This window comes from Phacochoerus africanus, chromosome 3 (genome assembly GCF_016906955.1).
Source record: "Phacochoerus africanus isolate WHEZ1 chromosome 3, ROS_Pafr_v1, whole genome shotgun sequence".
Taxonomy (NCBI): Eukaryota; Metazoa; Chordata; class Mammalia; order Artiodactyla; family Suidae; genus Phacochoerus; species Phacochoerus africanus.
Window position 1 is genome coordinate 132,144,784 of NC_062546.1, and position 17,777 is coordinate 132,162,560.

Here is a 17,777-nt window from a genome sequence, read left to right on the forward strand (position 1 = left end):
CCAGGGTGATTTAATTACATTGCTTGTGATGGGGAAAATTAAGAACATAAAAAATCTATTCTTCTGGTTTTTTATTGTGACTAAATACAAAAAGCTTATTAGTTTAAACATATGTGATTCTGATAACATGTAAATGAAAAATCACAAGTCAATATTCATTTAATTCATGAAAGTTGTCTTAAAAGTTTTGGGGGATGTGGGGAGACAAAAGTGATGGGTGTGTAAGTACATTATACTGCTGGAATTGAAGTAGTCTATGGTACTGAAGACATTAATATCAGGTATAGTTGTAAATTGCGAGAAACAGGGATTTTAAATTGTGATGTCAAAGACAAAATGACTTAGATTGCTTGAAAATAAGTAAAAAGATATTTGTTATAATTTTCACTCTTATTGAAATGATTTTTCATAGTACTTGCTATTTATTATTATTGTTGTTTACCTTTTTTCTACCCAGAGAGGACGTGATATTGTTTGGTATTATGTATGACTGGAAATGACCAATCAGGATAAATTAAGATAGCTCTCTTTAGGAAATGTGTCTTCTCTTCCAGCCTCCTTTTAGAGGACTCTGAAGAAGAAGAAGGTGACTTATGTAGAATTTGTCAGATGGCAGCTGCATCATCCTCTAACTTGCTGATAGAGCCATGCAAGTGCACAGGAAGTTTGCAGTATGTCCACCAAGAGTGTATGAAAAAGTGGTTACAGGCCAAAATTAACTCTGGTAAGATTTACCCTTTTGAGTATTTTGTTTTCACAATTTTTCCAAGAGATCCACGTATGTACACATTTTAATTGACAAATCTATAATTTATTGATTGTCAAACTCATACTCTTATCAGAAGTGCCAATCATTTTTTTAATCAAAAGCATAAAGAGCATCACTCTTCATTAATTTATAGTAGTGTTTCTTTTTTTTTTGTCTTTTTGCTATTTCTTGAGCCGCTCCCGTGGCATATGGAGGTTCCCAGGCTAGGGGTCCAATTGGAGCTGTAGCCACCAACCTACGCCAGAGCCACAGCAACGCGGGATCCGAGCCACGTCTGCAACTTACACCACAGCTCACAGCAACACCGGATTGTTAACCCACTGAGCAAGGGCAGGGACCGAACCCGCAACCTCATGGTTCCTAGTCGGATTCGTTAGCCACTGCGCCACGACGGGAACTCCTATAGTAGTGTTTCTTATTCCATTTACTGAACATCTATTTACTTCCATATATGCATAGTACAACTGTAATTTATCATCATTGGTGACCCTTGTATCATGTAAGATCCTTTTGCCTTACTGTTCATAAGTTATGTGTCTTTGGGGAGTTCCTGTTGTGGTTCAGGGGGAACGAATCTGACTAGCATCCATGAGGATGCAGGTTCAATCCCTGGCCTCGCTCAGTGGGTTAAGGATCCAGTGTTGCCGTGGGCTGTGGTGTAGGCCAACAGCTACAGCTCCGATTTGACCCCTAGCCTGGAAAATTTCACACGCCACAGGTGCACCCCTAAAATGAAAAAAAAAATGTGTCTTTGAGAATTATTTATTGTCTGTAATGATGTTATGCAATAATATTACTATAGGGACTCATTGTTTACTGAGTGCCTATTAGGAAACCACTGTTTGAGATGTGGGATTTAGAGAACAAGACGGACAAGGCACTTACTTTTTGGTGGTGGTATTTTGTGTTAAAGGAATGCCTTGTTTAGATGAGGACATTTATTTAAACTTGAACAAAGAGGAGCTTGCTATTCCAGAATGAGAGCAAAAGCATTCCAACACATGTAACTAGTACAGAGCCTTCAAGGTGAGAATGACTTGGGTGTGTTTGAGAAATTGAGAACAAAGGCCCAGTGTCGCTAAAGTATTGGTGGAGAAGAAGGGTGATTTTGTTGAGATAAGAGAGATTAATAGGGGCTAGCTCATTTAGGACTTTTAAAGCTAATGTCAGAAGCTTAGTTTTTTTATCTTAGTGTTTTGGGAAGCCACTGAAGGCCAGAGGAGTGAAATGATCTTATATTTCAGTGGCTTTGTGAAGAGTGGGTTTTAATAGGACAAGAGTAGAAGCGGGGAGGTCAGTCAGGAATCTCTTGTGGTGACCAACCAAGAGTCTGTCTTTTAAGAGATAATGATGGTAGTGGTAGAAATGGATGGATTCTGGTATGTTGCAGAGATAGATTCTATAAGATATAAGTCTTGCTAATGGATTGAATGTTGTGGAGTGAAAGAGAAAGAACATTAAGGAAGCTCATAGTTTTGCCTTGATGAATAAATGGTGAGACCATTTATTGAAAAAGAACTGAGTATAGAATAAACTGAGGATAGGAAACCAAGAGTTCTGTTTTGGAAATACTGCATATGAACTATTTATTAGATAACCATGTGGAAATGTCAGCTGGGCAGTAAGCAAGGCAAGAGTGATGTTTCAAGGGTTTTAGTACTGAGAATTACAGTTTTGGGAATCATAAGTACATAAGTAATATTTTAAGCTTTGAGATTAAGTAAGGTCACAAGAGCAAGTGAGCCCAGGACAGAGCCCTGAGGCACCCAGATGTTTAGTGGGAAGAGAGAAGGAGATTTGAAGAGCAGCCTCAGTGTGGAGGAAGAAAACTGAGAAAATGTGGTGTTTTGCAAGCCAAAAGGGAATGTTTTAAGAGGGTGTGATCAACCCCTTCAAGTACTGCAAAAAAGGCAGATCTAGGAGATAAGAACAAAGAAACCACCCATAGTTGCATTTGATAGCCTGGATGTCCTTGGTGACTTTAGACACTGTGATGGGGGAAGCATTATAAGATGATTCAAGTGGTCTTGGGAGAAAAAAATGAGGTAAGACTGGGAAAAACAGCAACATAGACCACTCTTTACAATAAGCTTTACTGTCAAGGACACTGGAGATATAGGAATACAAGAGTTATATGGGGTCGTGGTACATGTTGCTTCGTTTTTGTTTCAAGGTAGATTTGAGGGCATGTTTTTATTTAAATGAGAGATACAGTGGAGAGAAAAAAATGATAAAAGGGAAGGGAAAGATGGGATCCAGAGCACAAGCTGAGTAGTTAGCCTTTAACAGGAAAAGGGGTACTTTATCTCCAGAAGGCTGTTGTAGATATGAATTATTGATCAGTTTTATTGCTTTGGTGAGAAGGTACTTGGATTCTTAGATAATTGTTTCTGTTTTTGGGAATGGGTTAAGAGATTTTCATGTGTGGGAAGATAACATTCTAAGGCGTTTTTAGGGTTTCACATAGTATGTATACGTGTACATAAAAACCTGTGGCCATGAAGTGGGATACATGTACATTTTTTAGAAGCAGTTTTCAGATGCTTGGATATAGACAGGGATTTGAGTTCAATGGAGTTGGGACCCTTGCCTGGCAAGTATGATGGCAGTTATTTGTAAGGATGTAATTATGATGAGCCTAGAAATTAGACAAAATCACTGAGTACAAGAACCTTAGGAAGTGGATGGTGAGAAGTGGTAGGGTCAGTGTCTTTGAGTCTCATGAACATTGAAGAGAATTACCAGAGTAGGTGAGCTAGAATGATGAGAAATTGTAAGTTGTTTTTGAGAGGATGCTCAAAATACATATTTTAGAAGTAGTACAGTAAACTGCAATGACAGGGTTAAGAGTATGAACATAAAGTGGGTGGCCGAGGTGGGGAAGGAATATTGGAAGCAGAGAAATTGAGGAAGTCAGAATCAAATGTGAATGGTCTCTGTTGATGTTGAAATAGCCACGAAATTAGTTGGATGTTAGACAGGGAGCCACATTCTAAAGTCATTAAGGAATGAACAGGGAGGGACTTAAGAGTTTTAAAACAGCAATAGGTGTGGGGGAACATATATCCCTTTTTTTTTTTTTTTTTTTGTCCTAAGGTACAAAGGGTTGAGGGGGAAAGAAAATGGCTACAGAAGAGTATATATCAGACTGAGACATGTAGTTCAGGCTTGAAGTTAGAATTCATAAAGGAGATGGGTTAAGAGGGATTTTCTCATGGTATCCCATGAGTACTAGTAAAATGTGACTAGTAGGGTGAGAAAGGTGGGAAATTAGAGCAATAAATGTACATAATTGTGTAAAATCAAAGGTCTGATGATAGCTGGGTGACATAGGCGAATAGGTTGTAAGGTATGGTATTTTAATTTTAATAATCTTTTAGAGGAGTTGGATAACCAGTTCAACTGGAGATTATGAGGCTTTGGGAAACTTTTTTGCTGCGGCAAAGTAGCAGAGTCCTCCTTGGGGTAGGAGGTTATCTTTTCTTCTAAGCTTACCTGATCCCAAACTTGCGGGATGGGCAGTCTTAACCTGCAACAACCTCTTCTTGGTTATATTATATTTTGACAGCCTCATAGGCTTTATTAGTCACTGTCCTGGGACGTTATTAATATTAAATGAGTCCTCAGCATGGTTCTTGGCATTAGCAAGGGCCCAGAAAAGTTAACTATTGCCACAATGAAAAACAACTTGACCCACCTTCTGATATAGTTGTAACTGAGTTGTAGGAATTGGGTTAACCGGAAAACAGATAATACAGTGTATTCATTGTTTAAGAACATTGGATTTTGGGGGGTTCACACTGTGGTGCAGTGGGATCAGCAGCATCTTGGGAACACTGTATCTTGGCTTCAATTCCCAGCCTGGCACAGTTGCTTAAGAATCTGCTGTTGCTGCAGTTTCAGCTTAGGTGGCAAGTGCGGCTTAGACCTGATCCCTGGCCCCGGAACTCCATATGCCACAGGGCAGCCAAAAAAGAAAGCCAAAAAAAAAAAGAAACATTGAATTTTTGGAGTTAGACATTCTTAAGGTTGGAATAATGACTCTAGCACTTAATTGTTTTAAGTCAGTATCTTAACATTGGTTCTCAACCTTGATTGCTGATCAGAAATTACCCATTGGAATTTTTAAAAGTAAGGATGCCTCAGATCCACTCCTGAACATTGTTAAGTAGGTGTAGGGTTGAGCCTCAGTTCCATCATGAGCAATATTAAGTAATACTTAGTTCACAGGATTGTTATTAAGGTCATTGAGGTGATGTTTATGAATAGTTTCTCACAGTATTGGGCTCACAGTGACTACTCACTTAAGTGGGTTTTATAAGGTAATATCAACTACCTTTAAAGACATGGCCAAATGAGTGCAAAGATCTCAAGAACTGAACCTTCCTGATAAATTTTTCTTTCCCAAGTTCATATTTGCATGAAGACCCTATCTGGTAGATAATTCTCATAGAGATGTTAAACATTTCTTAAGCTGCTGCTGTGTAAGGACTGTTAAACTTTATAGGATGTACAAAGATGAATAGAATAAGTCCAGTGCAAGCTTAGGCAGATGCAGTCAGGGCCGACTGAATGAGTTGGGGTATAAAGGATACCTGGATTAAAGAAAGATTGTAGGGGAGTTCTTGTCATGGCTTAGTGGTTAATGAAACTGACTGGGATCCATGAGAATGCAGGTTCGATCCCTGGCCTTGCTCAAGGGGTGAAAAATCCGGTGTGGCGTGAGCTGTGGTGTAGGTAGGTCACAGACAAGGCTCTGATCTGGTGTTGCTGTGACTGCAGCTTAGGCTGGCAGCTATAGCTCCGATTTAACCCCTAACCTGGGGAACCTCCATATGTGGTGGATGCGACCCCAAAAAGACAAAAGACCAAAAAAAAAAAAAAAAAGATTGTAGGGATAAATGGGTTCTTCCCAATTGTATATGGCCCTTTTATTTATTTATTTATTTATTTATTTATTTATTTTGTCTTTATAGGGCTGCCCCTGCAGCATATGGAGGTTCCCAGGCCAGGGGTTGAATCAGAGCTGTAGTCACTTGCCTGCGCCACAGCCATAGCAATGCTAGATCGGAGCTGCATCTGCAACCTACACCACAGCTCATGGCAACACTGGATCCTTAATGCACTGAGCGAGGCCAGGGATTGAACCTCTGTCCTCATGGATGCTAGTCAGATTTGTTAACCACTCTGCCATGACAGGAACTCCCTGTATATGTCCTTTTTGAACAACTTCTTTAGGTCAGTTATACATAGAAGAGAAAAATGAAGCCCTAAGATGGGAAAGACTTTGTATTAAATGATCTACAGTGTCCATATTTTTATGACCACATTGTCCTGCTTCTGAATCAAAGGATAAATGTCTGATAAGAGAAAGCCTTCCAAAATTTAAATATTATAGCATTCTTTGTATTCTCCATCAAGTCGTAAGATGGACTTATCCTGAATTTAGCTCAGTGATATACTACTAATTTTTAAAAATTAAGAAAATATTCTGGCTGCATTTTAATTTCAGTGTTTTCAAGTATACCAGACTCCTGAAAAATGACTTTGTATTCATAGACCTGAAATATGTCTTTTGTAATTTGACTCAAGCACATTTTGAGATAACATAGACATGATACTACCTCAAAATAGCACTCAGTTTCCTTTCTTTTTCTAGAAAATGTATGTCAGACTTGGACTATTGTCTTGGACTACTATTGTCTTGGACTTCATGCTAAATTTTACTATTTAAAGAATTATTATTAAATAACACTAGTTCTAAATTTTATGAGTTCTCAAAGGTAGAAATAACTATTTTCTTTCTGAATCTAGAACCTCAAATATTTTTTGACACATAAAAAGCACTCAAGAAATGTTAGTTGAATTGAATCTAAGCTTTTGACTTGTTACCAGCATCACTTACTCTAATTTTTAGGACTTTTTTCAATTTAAAACCCTATCTAAAAATAAATACAATGGGGGAAAATGGCTATACATTTAATTAGACAAGACTACTACCTAGTTAATGGGAGCCAGAAGCTGAGGAGTAACCAAATGTTGAGTGCATATGGGACAGAATTTTTACTTAACTGTGGTAAAATATGTATAACATAAAAATTTTCCCTTTGAGCCACAGAGTGTATAATTCAGTCGCATTAAGTACATTCAGAATGTTGTGCAGCCATCACCACTATTTATTTCCCAATATTTAAATTGCCCTAAATAGAAACTCTATACCCATTAAGCACTAACATCCTTCCTTACCTCCTTGCACCCTCCCAAACCTGATAACTTCTGATCTACTTTTTCTATGCATTTGCTTATTCTACATATTTTATGTAACTGAAATCATACGATATTAGTCCTTCATGTATCTTATTTGTGCCTTATTTTACTTAGCAGTTGTAGCATCTATCAGGACTTCATTCCTTTTATGGCTGAGGTGAGCTGTTTTTATCTGAATAAAGGTAGATCCCCCCCTTTTTTTTTTTTTTTTTGGCCTCCTAGTCTGTAGGGTAGGTGCATTTCTTAGCCAATAGAAAGTCTCAGTATATGTTGTCAGATCAAAGATAGATACTCTGGTCTGAAGATATGTAACTAGTTGTTTTAGATTCCATGTTTTCCTGGCATCTTGCCAGAGTACATAAGGAGGAAGTAGGAAGTACAGATAACATTCCATTGTCAGCTTCCCACATCAGAGATGTGTGAGTATCTAGGAAGAAAAAAAATAACAACTAATAAAGAATGGAGGCTTAGATATCACAGGATAGGATTTGACATGCACATCAGATATTAAGGATTGCTATTTTAGAAGACATTACAGTACAGTTTATGGCAGTAGCACAATCTCCCTTCTGTCTTTTCCTCCCTCCCTTTCTTCCTTTCAGTTTTCTATATTCTAAGCTTAAAACCTACAAGGAAAAATGTTTTGTGGAGACATAGCAAAATTAAGCTGTACTTGTAATTTTTTTTTAACCAGGTTCTTCACTAGAGGCTGTAACCACCTGTGAACTCTGTAAAGAGAAGTTGCAGCTTAACCTGGAGGATTTTGATATTCATGAACTACATAGAGCTCATGCAAATGAACAAGTTAGTATATTTTGCCTAATTTGGTAAGTGTCTGTTCTATGCTTAAAGGACAACTCTTGAAGAAAAGATTAAATCATGGTCAGAAAACCTGCATTAAAATAATAATGTTAACAATTTCTTTAACTGCATTAGGTATAACTTCATAATTTTTCTTTCCTATAACTTTTTGAAAGTGAAAGGCAAAAAAAGCAAGTTACATGTTTTAAATTACTAAGGTAAAATGTATTCTATGCTTCCTAAATGAAGCTGAAAATATAGGCTTAGGAAAGTAGTCCCAAAATAGGCGTGTTAATCTTAACTCCCCAGAGTGGTCTCAATTGTGAGTGAATGCCTCAGAGTCGTAGAACATGATTGAAACACCAAGTCGTGAATCTACATCCTGTTTCTTCCTGCTTTCCTTTCCTTTCTGTCCCCCCTTCCTCTCTTCCTTCTTTCCTTCCTTCCTTCTTTCTTTCTTACATTAGGCAGTTTTTTGAATATGTGCCCCCATGTTCTTTATGTTGAAAAGCATATCTTTAAAATCGTTTGTTCCAAGTTCACATTGTCTATAAATCCCTTACTATTTGTATTATTTCAGTCTATACAGTAGATCTCTGATCTTATTGAAGTTTTTTTCATTTAATTTTCATTTCTCAGATTTTTTTTGGTATGTATTAATAACTATTCTCCTTATAATTAATTTGATCGCTGATTTTTGTTTCTTGAAGCTTTAAATTAAAAAAAATTTTTCGAGATGCTTAAATTAGTTAGAATGAAGAGTTCAGTATTTCCCTGTTTTTTTCCCCTCCTAAAGGAAAATTCTGGTGGGAAAAAAGATGTTAAAAGGAGATTACAAAGATGACTCAAGAGCCATGCTATCCAAATGTACTTAGCATATTTGTTATTAAAGAGATATGATGATGGGAGAATGCATGAATGCTTGAAAAACTTTTTTAAAATTTAGAAGTAATGGATACCCCTGTCCTTTTTAAAAATTGAGGTAAAGTTCACATAAACATAAAAATAAATCATTATAAAATAAATAGTTTTCAGTGCTAATGCAACCACCCACCTCTGTCTAGTTTCAACACACTTCATCTCTTAGAAAGAAAATTCTATACCCATTAACCATTTGCTTTCTGTTCCCTCTTCCCCTGACAACCACCAATCTGTGTTCTATCTCTGTGGAATTATTTACTCCAGAAATTTCATAAAAATGGAATCAAGCAACATCTTTTATGGATAACCTTTACTTTTTTTGGGGGGGAGGGGTGTCTTTTTTATCTTTTTGTCTTTTTAGGGCTACACCCGGAGCATGTGGAGGTTCCCAGGCTAAGGGTCCAATCGGCCTACACCACAGCCACAGCAACGTGGGATCCCAGCCGGGTCTGTGACCTACACCACAGCTCACAGCAATGCAGAATCATTAACACAGGGATCGACCTGCGTCCTCATGGATGCCAGTCAGTTAGTTAACTGCTGAGCCACAGTGGAAACTCCCAATAGCCTTTGTTTTTAAAATGTGAAATAATACCCTTTGAAAAATCTGATTAAAATCACATTCCTTACAAAATATACAAAAACATAAAATTTGTGTATGATTTAAGGGATTCCCAGATCCTTTGAAGCTGGTTACTTAGATCCAAATTAAGAATGACTGACTTAATTAATGAAACTTTGGCATTGGTATAGCACAGATGCTACTCATACTTACTGTTGTTTTATTCTCTAATGAGCTAGTTGTCCAAGGAGTCTGAACAGCTGAGTATGGTTTTTGTTTTTGTTTTGCTTTTTAGGGCCATACTTGTGGCATATGGAAGTTCCCTGGCCAGGGGTAAAATCAGGGCTGCAACTGCTGGCCCACACCACAGCCATGGCAACTGGGGATCTGAAGCCACGTCTACGACCTACATCACAGCTCACGGCAACACCGGATATTTAACGTACTGAGCGAGGCCAGGAATTGAACCTGCATCCACATGAATAGTAGATGGTTTTGTGACCTGCTGAGCCATGGAGCGAACTCCCTAGCACTGGTATTTTGAAGAACAGGGGAAAGAGTATGTAAAGGTAGAGTAATGCAAAGAAAATACTTTTTTCTCCTCAAAATGAGAGTAGGTTTCACAGGATGGTTTTCTTCTACCATTCTTCTCTAGGTACTCCATCTTCAGGTTTCTTAAAGGTGATTCTTTGACTTTTCAATTTAACCAGGAATGTTTTTATGGTGCTCCAAGGATTTTAATGACCTACAATCTTAAATAATTTTGTGAGTGCGAGTAAATACTAGGTGGAGCCATTGTAAAAACATCAGCAGTCTTGAATAAGCTTTCTAGCTTTAACCCCTTTGTTCTCTGTGAATGTTGAATTCTGGGGGCCGAAGAATTACTCTCATTTGACATGGTTAATTTAGTATAGTTTATTTCCTCCTTATCCAGTGGCTTCATTTTTTTTTTTTCCAAGACAATAGCCATTAAATTTAAAAAAATTTTTTTCCGGACATAAATTTCCTTTTCAGTTTTAAAATAAGAATTAGGTAAAGATTTAAAGAGGGAGTTCCTATCGTGGCTCATTGGTAATGAACCTGACTAGTACACATGAGGACATGGGTTCAATCCCTGGCCTCGCTCAGTGGGTTAAAGATCTAGCATTGCTGTGAGCTGTGTGTAGGTCTCAGATGTGACTCAGATCTGGTGTTGCTATGGCTGTGGTGTAGGCCGGCAGCTACAGCTCTGGTTTGACCCCTAGCTTGGGAAGTTCCATATGCCATGGGTGCGGCCCTTAAAAGACAAAAATAAATAAAAGATTTAAAGAAAGTTTTAATAAATCTAATTCAGATTTCTTGAATGCTCTGTGGAATGATAACCAGTTACTTGCTGAATCTGATGCTAAGAATATATAGTTTTTAACTTTAGACAAGTTAATGACCAAAATGGTAGAACTTAACATATAGTTTGCTGTATAAAATTTATAGAACAGAGTGGATTTTTGGTAACACTATATTCATGACTTGTATTCTTAGCTTCACAGTGATAGAACAATTTCAAATTAAAGGACTGTTTTTACCCACTATAAATTTCTATGAATGATATGAGGAAGTTACTCTTACTACCTTTATTAGTTCATTTTTATATTTACTGTTGCCTTAATTAGACTACATGATACTTGATCCACTTGAATGGGTTGTAATTACATAGTTTAATTTAGGTATAGATGAAACGGTAAATTTTAAGCAAACATTTATAGCCATTTTTATTAATAAAATCTGTTACGAGCCTTACAGAGAATCAGAGCACCCATTCTACCATTTTAAAAGTCCCACTTTTGAGAAGTCCCATATGAAAAAAAGAGGATATTCACACACCTCTTGGACTCAGTATAGCATTAGTAAAATTAGGAAATTATAGAGGGTGGCTTTTTATTTCTTGGTTTAATAGGTGGCGCTCTTATCTCTTACTAGGAACCAGATGTGAATACATTTCCTCTAGTTTATCAGTATACTATTAATGTCAGTCTCTTGTCTATTAATTTTTCATTCTCCATATTCTTTTTCTCTTTTTTGCTTTCCTATTGAAGGCTGAGTATGAGTTTATCAGCTCTGGTCTCTACCTAGTTGTGTTATTGCACTTGTGCGAACAAAGCTTTTCTGATATGATTGGGAATACGAATGAACCAAGCACACGTGTCCGAGTAAGTAATCTTGGGGCGGGGCGGAAGGGAGGATGCAATGAAACAAGTGTTTGCTTTAGAAAGAGATTGTTTTATATGTTTACATTTCCTTTGGGGAGTTCTTACAAAGATATTGTAGATTTAATAGAAAGTGCTATCTCCCTTACTTCTGTATCAAGCAGCCTAATTTTCTCATAAAGCTATTTTAGAAAAAGTAATTGTCTAGCTCTCGAAAGTAACTGGAATACATTTCAGTGAAAAACAGGGATAGAATTGGAAGTACTACAGAAAAATACTTTTTAATTAAAAAACAAAAGCAAGACTCGATATTATAAGTTAGAAACCTGAAATTGAACTGGAAAAACCAAAAGAGTATGGGAGATTAACTTCAGTTTATTTGTTACTATCCTGTAAAAGATTACCAGTGTAGTAGTTGTGAAGCATCCATTTACAAACTACCTATGATTTGGACCATTTGGTATTTACTCTGTATACTGTCAACTTAACACTTAGGCTAGTTGTTTTTTAGGTATTTTTACTTAAGTGGTACTGTTTGTTTCAGTGTGTAGTGGAAAATTATACTGCCCATATATATCAGGGTCTAGCATCTACAGTAGCATTCCTGAACACTTCGTATTTTGAAATGTGTTCATAAACACATCCTTCAGACTATTTTTTTTATAAATGTTCTCTTTGGTGATAAAAATTCAGTAATTGTAAGGTATAGTGCTTCTGTTATATTTTGAAAATTAACAAATAACCAATTCAGTGTATATTTGGAGAACATTTTTCCATAGTTATGTAAACATTATTCCTGTGAGCCAGTTGACAGATTTTTATCAAAGTAGAAGTCATTTTATGATTTTTCAAAAAGTGAAGAATTAAATATAATACTTCTAGGGCTAATGAATTTAGGCAGGAGAAATATTGGTTTATTTTTTAAATTGTCCACAAAATCGAGTCCAAATTGCCAAGGTTTATTTTTTTTGTACATGGTTTTTGGAAGTGTTACATTTATGCAAGAAGACAATGGTATTCATCTCCCAATTTCCACATGATTAATACATCATTCCTACATGGCTAATAATGATTAAGACATTTAAAAAATCATATCCATAAGCTTGTAATTTTTGATGTGGGGAGAGAAAGACCCTTTATTTAAAAGCTAAAAATTGTTTGACTTTGAAGTAGAAATGAATCTCTTATATTGATTCTTTTTAGATTCATGTGTTACATTTAAACTACTGTATTTCTTTCTGCATTGTTTCTAGTTTATTAACCTTGCAAGAACTCTTCAGGCACATATGGAAGATCTCGAAAGTAGGTGGAATTTCCCCTCCTTAGACTTATTGAATTTACTTTTGCAAATTAAACCCACAGAGCAAAACCTAAGTATATATATACCCTTTCTACGAAATTAGAGCTTCATTATAGGATTAATAATACCTATTAATCATTGATTTGGGAAAGATGGGTTGGGCAGCTGACATTAGTTTTTTAAGAGCATATTTTTTAAAAATCACATGAATTTTAAGGTCTAGAAGGATGTTATTTTAACCATCAGTATTTTACTTTTATTTAAAATAAAAATCTGTATATTTAATCATTTTAACACTTAATCAAAAAGAAGATATGTTTAACTACTAATCAGAACACTTGTGTGTGTGTGTGTGTGTGTCTTTTTAGGGCCACACGCACAGCATATGGAGGTCCCCAGGCCAGGGGTCCAATCGGAGCCACAGCTGCTGGCCTACACCACAGCTCACAGCAACGCCGGATCCTTAACCCACTGAGTGAGGCCGGCTGTGTCCTCATGGATACCAGTCATATTTATTTCTGCTGAGCCATGACGGGAACTCCAAAACACACTTCTTAATTGGTTAGATTTTTTAATTTTGTATATGAAATTTTACTTGCTACTTATTTTTGTTAGATCATAAAAGGTATTCCTAGGAAAATAAGGCGAAAGAGTCCTAATTCTGAATCCCTAACAGAAGCCATAGTTTTTTTGTTTTTGTTTTTGTTTTTTTGCTCCTTGTTCAGGTCCTCATGGACCTTTAATAGACAGCCAGCTCGGCCAGCAGCTTCAATCTCTTAAGATCACGTTGCAGCATTAGGACTTCTGCCTGGGCTCCTATGTTGAAGGCACTTAATGCCCAAATCTTTACAGGCATCTGCACAACTTACCCTCTTCTCAAAGTCCTACAGCCTCAAGGGTGCTTCATATCAGGTGGGCACAGATATTGATGGCTCTGGAACAGTTCCTGGGAATCCAAGATTATCCTACCTGTTACTTTTTTTAATCCAAAGCAACCATGGTCAGATTTAATCCAATCTCTCCATGGTCAGATTCTAGTACACTCTTTGAAGTATTTTTAAATATCAGTTAGCCAATTGATCATCTTCTATATTCATCTTCAAAATACTTGGAGTGTTATCTGTAGTGTGCATAACATTTTTACCTTCAGAGAAAGCTCAGCATCCTTTGAGGTAAGGTTTTAGAAGGATTTAATCCTAAGAACCTTTTAATTCCTTGAATGTTCTAAGCCATGGATTTTTGTCATTAAGTTTATGCTATTTTTAAGTTTTAAAAGGATTAGAGGTACAACTAGATAATGCATTTTTGCAGTTTTAGTATATGTGGAAATGGTATATAAAGGAGTCAGATGATAAAGTGGGGATTCATTTAATGAGATCTTTTTTCTATTCATACCTTCTTAGTTCAGACCCCTCATGTTGACCAATAAATACAAAGATTTTTCTCTTTTTTGTAAATAATACTTTGTCAAATGTAGTAATAATTTGTTGCAGTGTACATTTTCCCTGAATTGCTTATTTTTTTGTTTTAAGTAATGTTCTCATTTAGCATTTAGTTTTTAAACATATAGGAGTGTCTACTCCCAACATGTGAATGAAAGGGAAAAGATGGCGTTGAAGTATATACCCAAACTCAACTGAGAATGAAAGATGTTGTGGGTGCTACACATTAACTTCTAAGTACTAGAATATTAATATATTCTGAAATTTGGTTCTGACTGAATTTTCTTGTGTTGGTCCAGTAGAAAACTTTAATAAAAAGTTTTGAAAAGCCATTTAATTTTTTAGTTTAACATTTCTCTATGATACAGCATAAAACTTAAAACATAGGATTTACTCATCATAAGCTATGTACATGCTTGATATCATTTATTAAATTGGATTTTAAATTTCCTCAAGATAAACAGCCTGAAACATGGAAACTTAAGTCTCATTTATATGTGTTGTGTAATTTTCTTGATTGGATTTGCTGGGTACTCAAATTGTCCAGTATTAATGCATGAAGAGTATACATTTAACCTTTCTGCCCTTGATAAAAGTGGGAATGCTTATTAGATATTTAGTGAACTTCATTTCCCTTCACATGCAGACAGTTTACAGAATATATAGTGCTTCATTATATCCTTCTTAAAGACATTTGAGTATATTTTATTTATTTATTTATTTTGGTCGTGTTGGGCAGCAGCTTGATGTGGGAATATCAGGTCCCAGGCCACAGCTGTGAAAGTGCCAAGTCCTAACCTCTAGGCCACCAGGGAACTCCCTCGAGGGTCTCTTTTATTAAATTCTTAAGCCACTAATGACTCTAAAATAAATTGAAGTCAAATGTTGCACCAGTGATATCCCTGACAGCTAGAGAAGCATAGGAATAATCTCAGAAAGTTTTCATTAAATCCAGTTATTTTAAGTAAAGTTGTGTCTATATAAAGCTCTTTTTTTGACTGACCAGAACTTGGCATTGTATAGACATAGCTTTGATGTAAATTGCAAAAACTCCCATAACCTATGCTGTGTACATTTTTTTCCATTTTCTTCGGATACATCAGACGTGAAGTGTTAGTAAGCCAGATTCTACTCAGGTGTGTGAGAACATTTGTCCTTTAATTCACTTTTTGTCTAGTGTTTATATATTAGCTATGATGAATACCAGTTGATCTCAGAAACTTTTTAGGTGTTTTTTTGTTTGTTTGTTTGGTCTTTTTAGGGCTGTACCCAGGGCATATGGAGGTTTCCGGGCTAGGGGTCAAATCAATGCTGTAGCTGCCAGCGTACACCACAGTCACAGCAACACAGGATCCATGCCACCTCTGCAGCCTACACCCAGCTCATAGCAACACCGGATCCGTAACCCCCTGAGGCCAGAGATCAAACATGCATCCTCATGGATACTAATCAGATTTGTTTCTATTGAGCCATGCTGGGAACTCCTAGAAGATGTTCTTGAAACATTTTTATTTTAATAAAAACTAATAAAAGAGGCAGAGGAGGAGGTTTTGTGAATGGGCATCACCCACAGTCAAACCACCTAACCCTGTCATAGTAACCTATCGTTTTGAGGAAACATACACTAAATTGGGGTTTTTATTTTACATATCATCGCCATTCTGGCTTCATATTTACACTTCTATTCTCATCCCCCTTAAAGTCATTCTTGATTATCCTGTTTTCTTTCAACAGCTTCAGAGGATGATTCTGAAGAAGATGGAGACCATAACAGAACATTTGATATTGCCTAACTGCATATAAGACAAATGGATGATCTGTGAACAAGTGTTTATTAAAACTGGCAATTAAGTATGAATTAATTTTGTGGGGAAAATGCCTATTAAAATACATTTACAATCTATCTGTCTATATAAAATGAATATATGTATACATATGTATGCATGTATACATATATTCATTCTCAAGTGTTGCTGAATTAAAATTCTGCTAGGCCTTTTAAATACAGCCATTGAATCTGATGTTTATAAGTTGATAATCAAAAGTATTTTTCTTTTAGATGAGTGGGAAAGTATTACCCTTGTTTTAAATATGTAAGCAATGCTGTTGGCCCTTTTTTGTGTTCTGATTACTGTAGTCATATTTATGAAAAAAGTTTGGTGTTTTAGTCTCTTGTTAGTGAAAAAAATGGGACAAAATATGCTTTCAGAATAAACTGCCAAATGGCACCTAATTGTTTTTCTTTTTAAAATGCCTTAAGTTGCAGTCTCCTTTTCATAATCATTTGCTTCCAGTGTTTAAAAAGAGTAAGAGTGGGGAGAAAGTTATGAAGAGCATTGTATTAGGTTTCCAAATTTAATTTGCATTCTAAATTTGCTTAGGAATAAAATCTCTTTTCCGGAGAGGGGAGGGCATGCTTGTGGCATGTGAAAGTTACCAGGCTAGGGACTGAACCCACACTGCATTTGCAGTCTGTGTCACAGCTGTGGCAGTGTGGGATCTTTAATCTGCGGTGCCACACAGGACAGGAACTTCCAAATCTAATTTTTTTAAGTATATAAATATAAAATGTAAAAATGATGGATAAATTTTATATTGATTTGCAAAATGCAGATTGTATTTGATAGGACATAATATGTAGATATTCCTTTTAGGAATATTACAGCTGTAAATTTATCAGAATTGCCAGCCATGCTATTTGGTTAAAAGAATTATTGCAATCTCAAGTTAATTAAATATTTTTAAATCCCACAAAGTTTAAAACACTGGTTTTCAATGTGTTTTTTAGTGTTGTCACTTCTTTATAGATAAATATGCTATAAATAATCTGTTTGGATAGTAGTCATTTTTAACTGTTCCTTGGTAATTCTGAGCATTTATTTGATGACAATAATTTTCACTACCTTTAGAGAAGAGGTGAACATTATTTATTCACCATGAATTGATCTACACTGTGGTTATAAGTTGTGTATACCTGCATAACACTGTATATTTCCTTTGTCAGCACCCTTAGGATACACTTAAAAACACTTTCAGGTGGTTTCAGCTTAAATAGAGTCTTATGTCATGGCAACAAACTACTTTTTCAGACCCTAAATAGAAACCATGTAATTTTTCTCAAATTGTGAATCAACGCTTTGTTGATTCAGTTTGTTGGTCTTAATGTAAAACCTTGGCTTGAAATAAAGTACATACTGATTGATTTACTTTATAGTTTGAAATGTTTCCTTTTAAACTGGTGCTCCAAGAAGCCTTCAAACCTTATAGCCAAGAATCTTTATTATAATAATTTCAAATACCATTTCATACAAAATATGTTTCTAAAACATTTGCTCAGCTTTTGCCTTTCATTGCCTTCCTTAAAGCAAAAATACAAAATTTAAGGATTAATATCTATTATCTAGATCTTTAGGGATACTTTTAGGGATTTATTCTTTTCATAGAACTCAGTATGAAAATGTAGTATCTTCTTAACCCACAAAATTATTTAAAAGTTTTAATTAAACGGTAGAAAACATTCCATTGGTATGCA

The 17,777-nt window shown here is 35.9% G+C and overlaps 1 protein-coding gene across 6 annotated transcripts in view; it reads left to right on the plus strand.

Annotated features, from left to right (window-relative positions):
* The window catches only part of MARCHF7 (membrane associated ring-CH-type finger 7), a 49,763-nt gene extending 32,312 nt beyond the window's left edge, over positions 1–17,451 (plus strand). For 2 of the 6 annotated variants that reach the window (XR_007134011.1, XR_007134008.1), the window contains 6 exons: positions 555–724; positions 7,731–7,840; positions 11,393–11,506; positions 12,757–12,805; positions 13,529–13,715; positions 15,980–16,103. Coding sequence is in view for 2 of the 6 variants with exons in the window: in XM_047772707.1 (XP_047628663.1) it covers positions 555–724; positions 7,731–7,840; positions 11,393–11,506; positions 12,757–12,805; positions 15,980–16,038 (502 nt within the window). In the remaining 4 variants the exon portion in view is untranslated. Of the gene's footprint in view, positions 1–554; positions 725–7,730; positions 7,864–11,392; positions 11,507–12,756; positions 12,806–13,528; positions 13,716–15,979 lie in introns of all 6 variants that reach the window. The other 4 variants (XR_007134009.1, XM_047772707.1, XR_007134010.1 and 1 more) reach the window with 4 other exon arrangements.
* Positions 17,452–17,777: the final 326 nt, after the last annotated feature.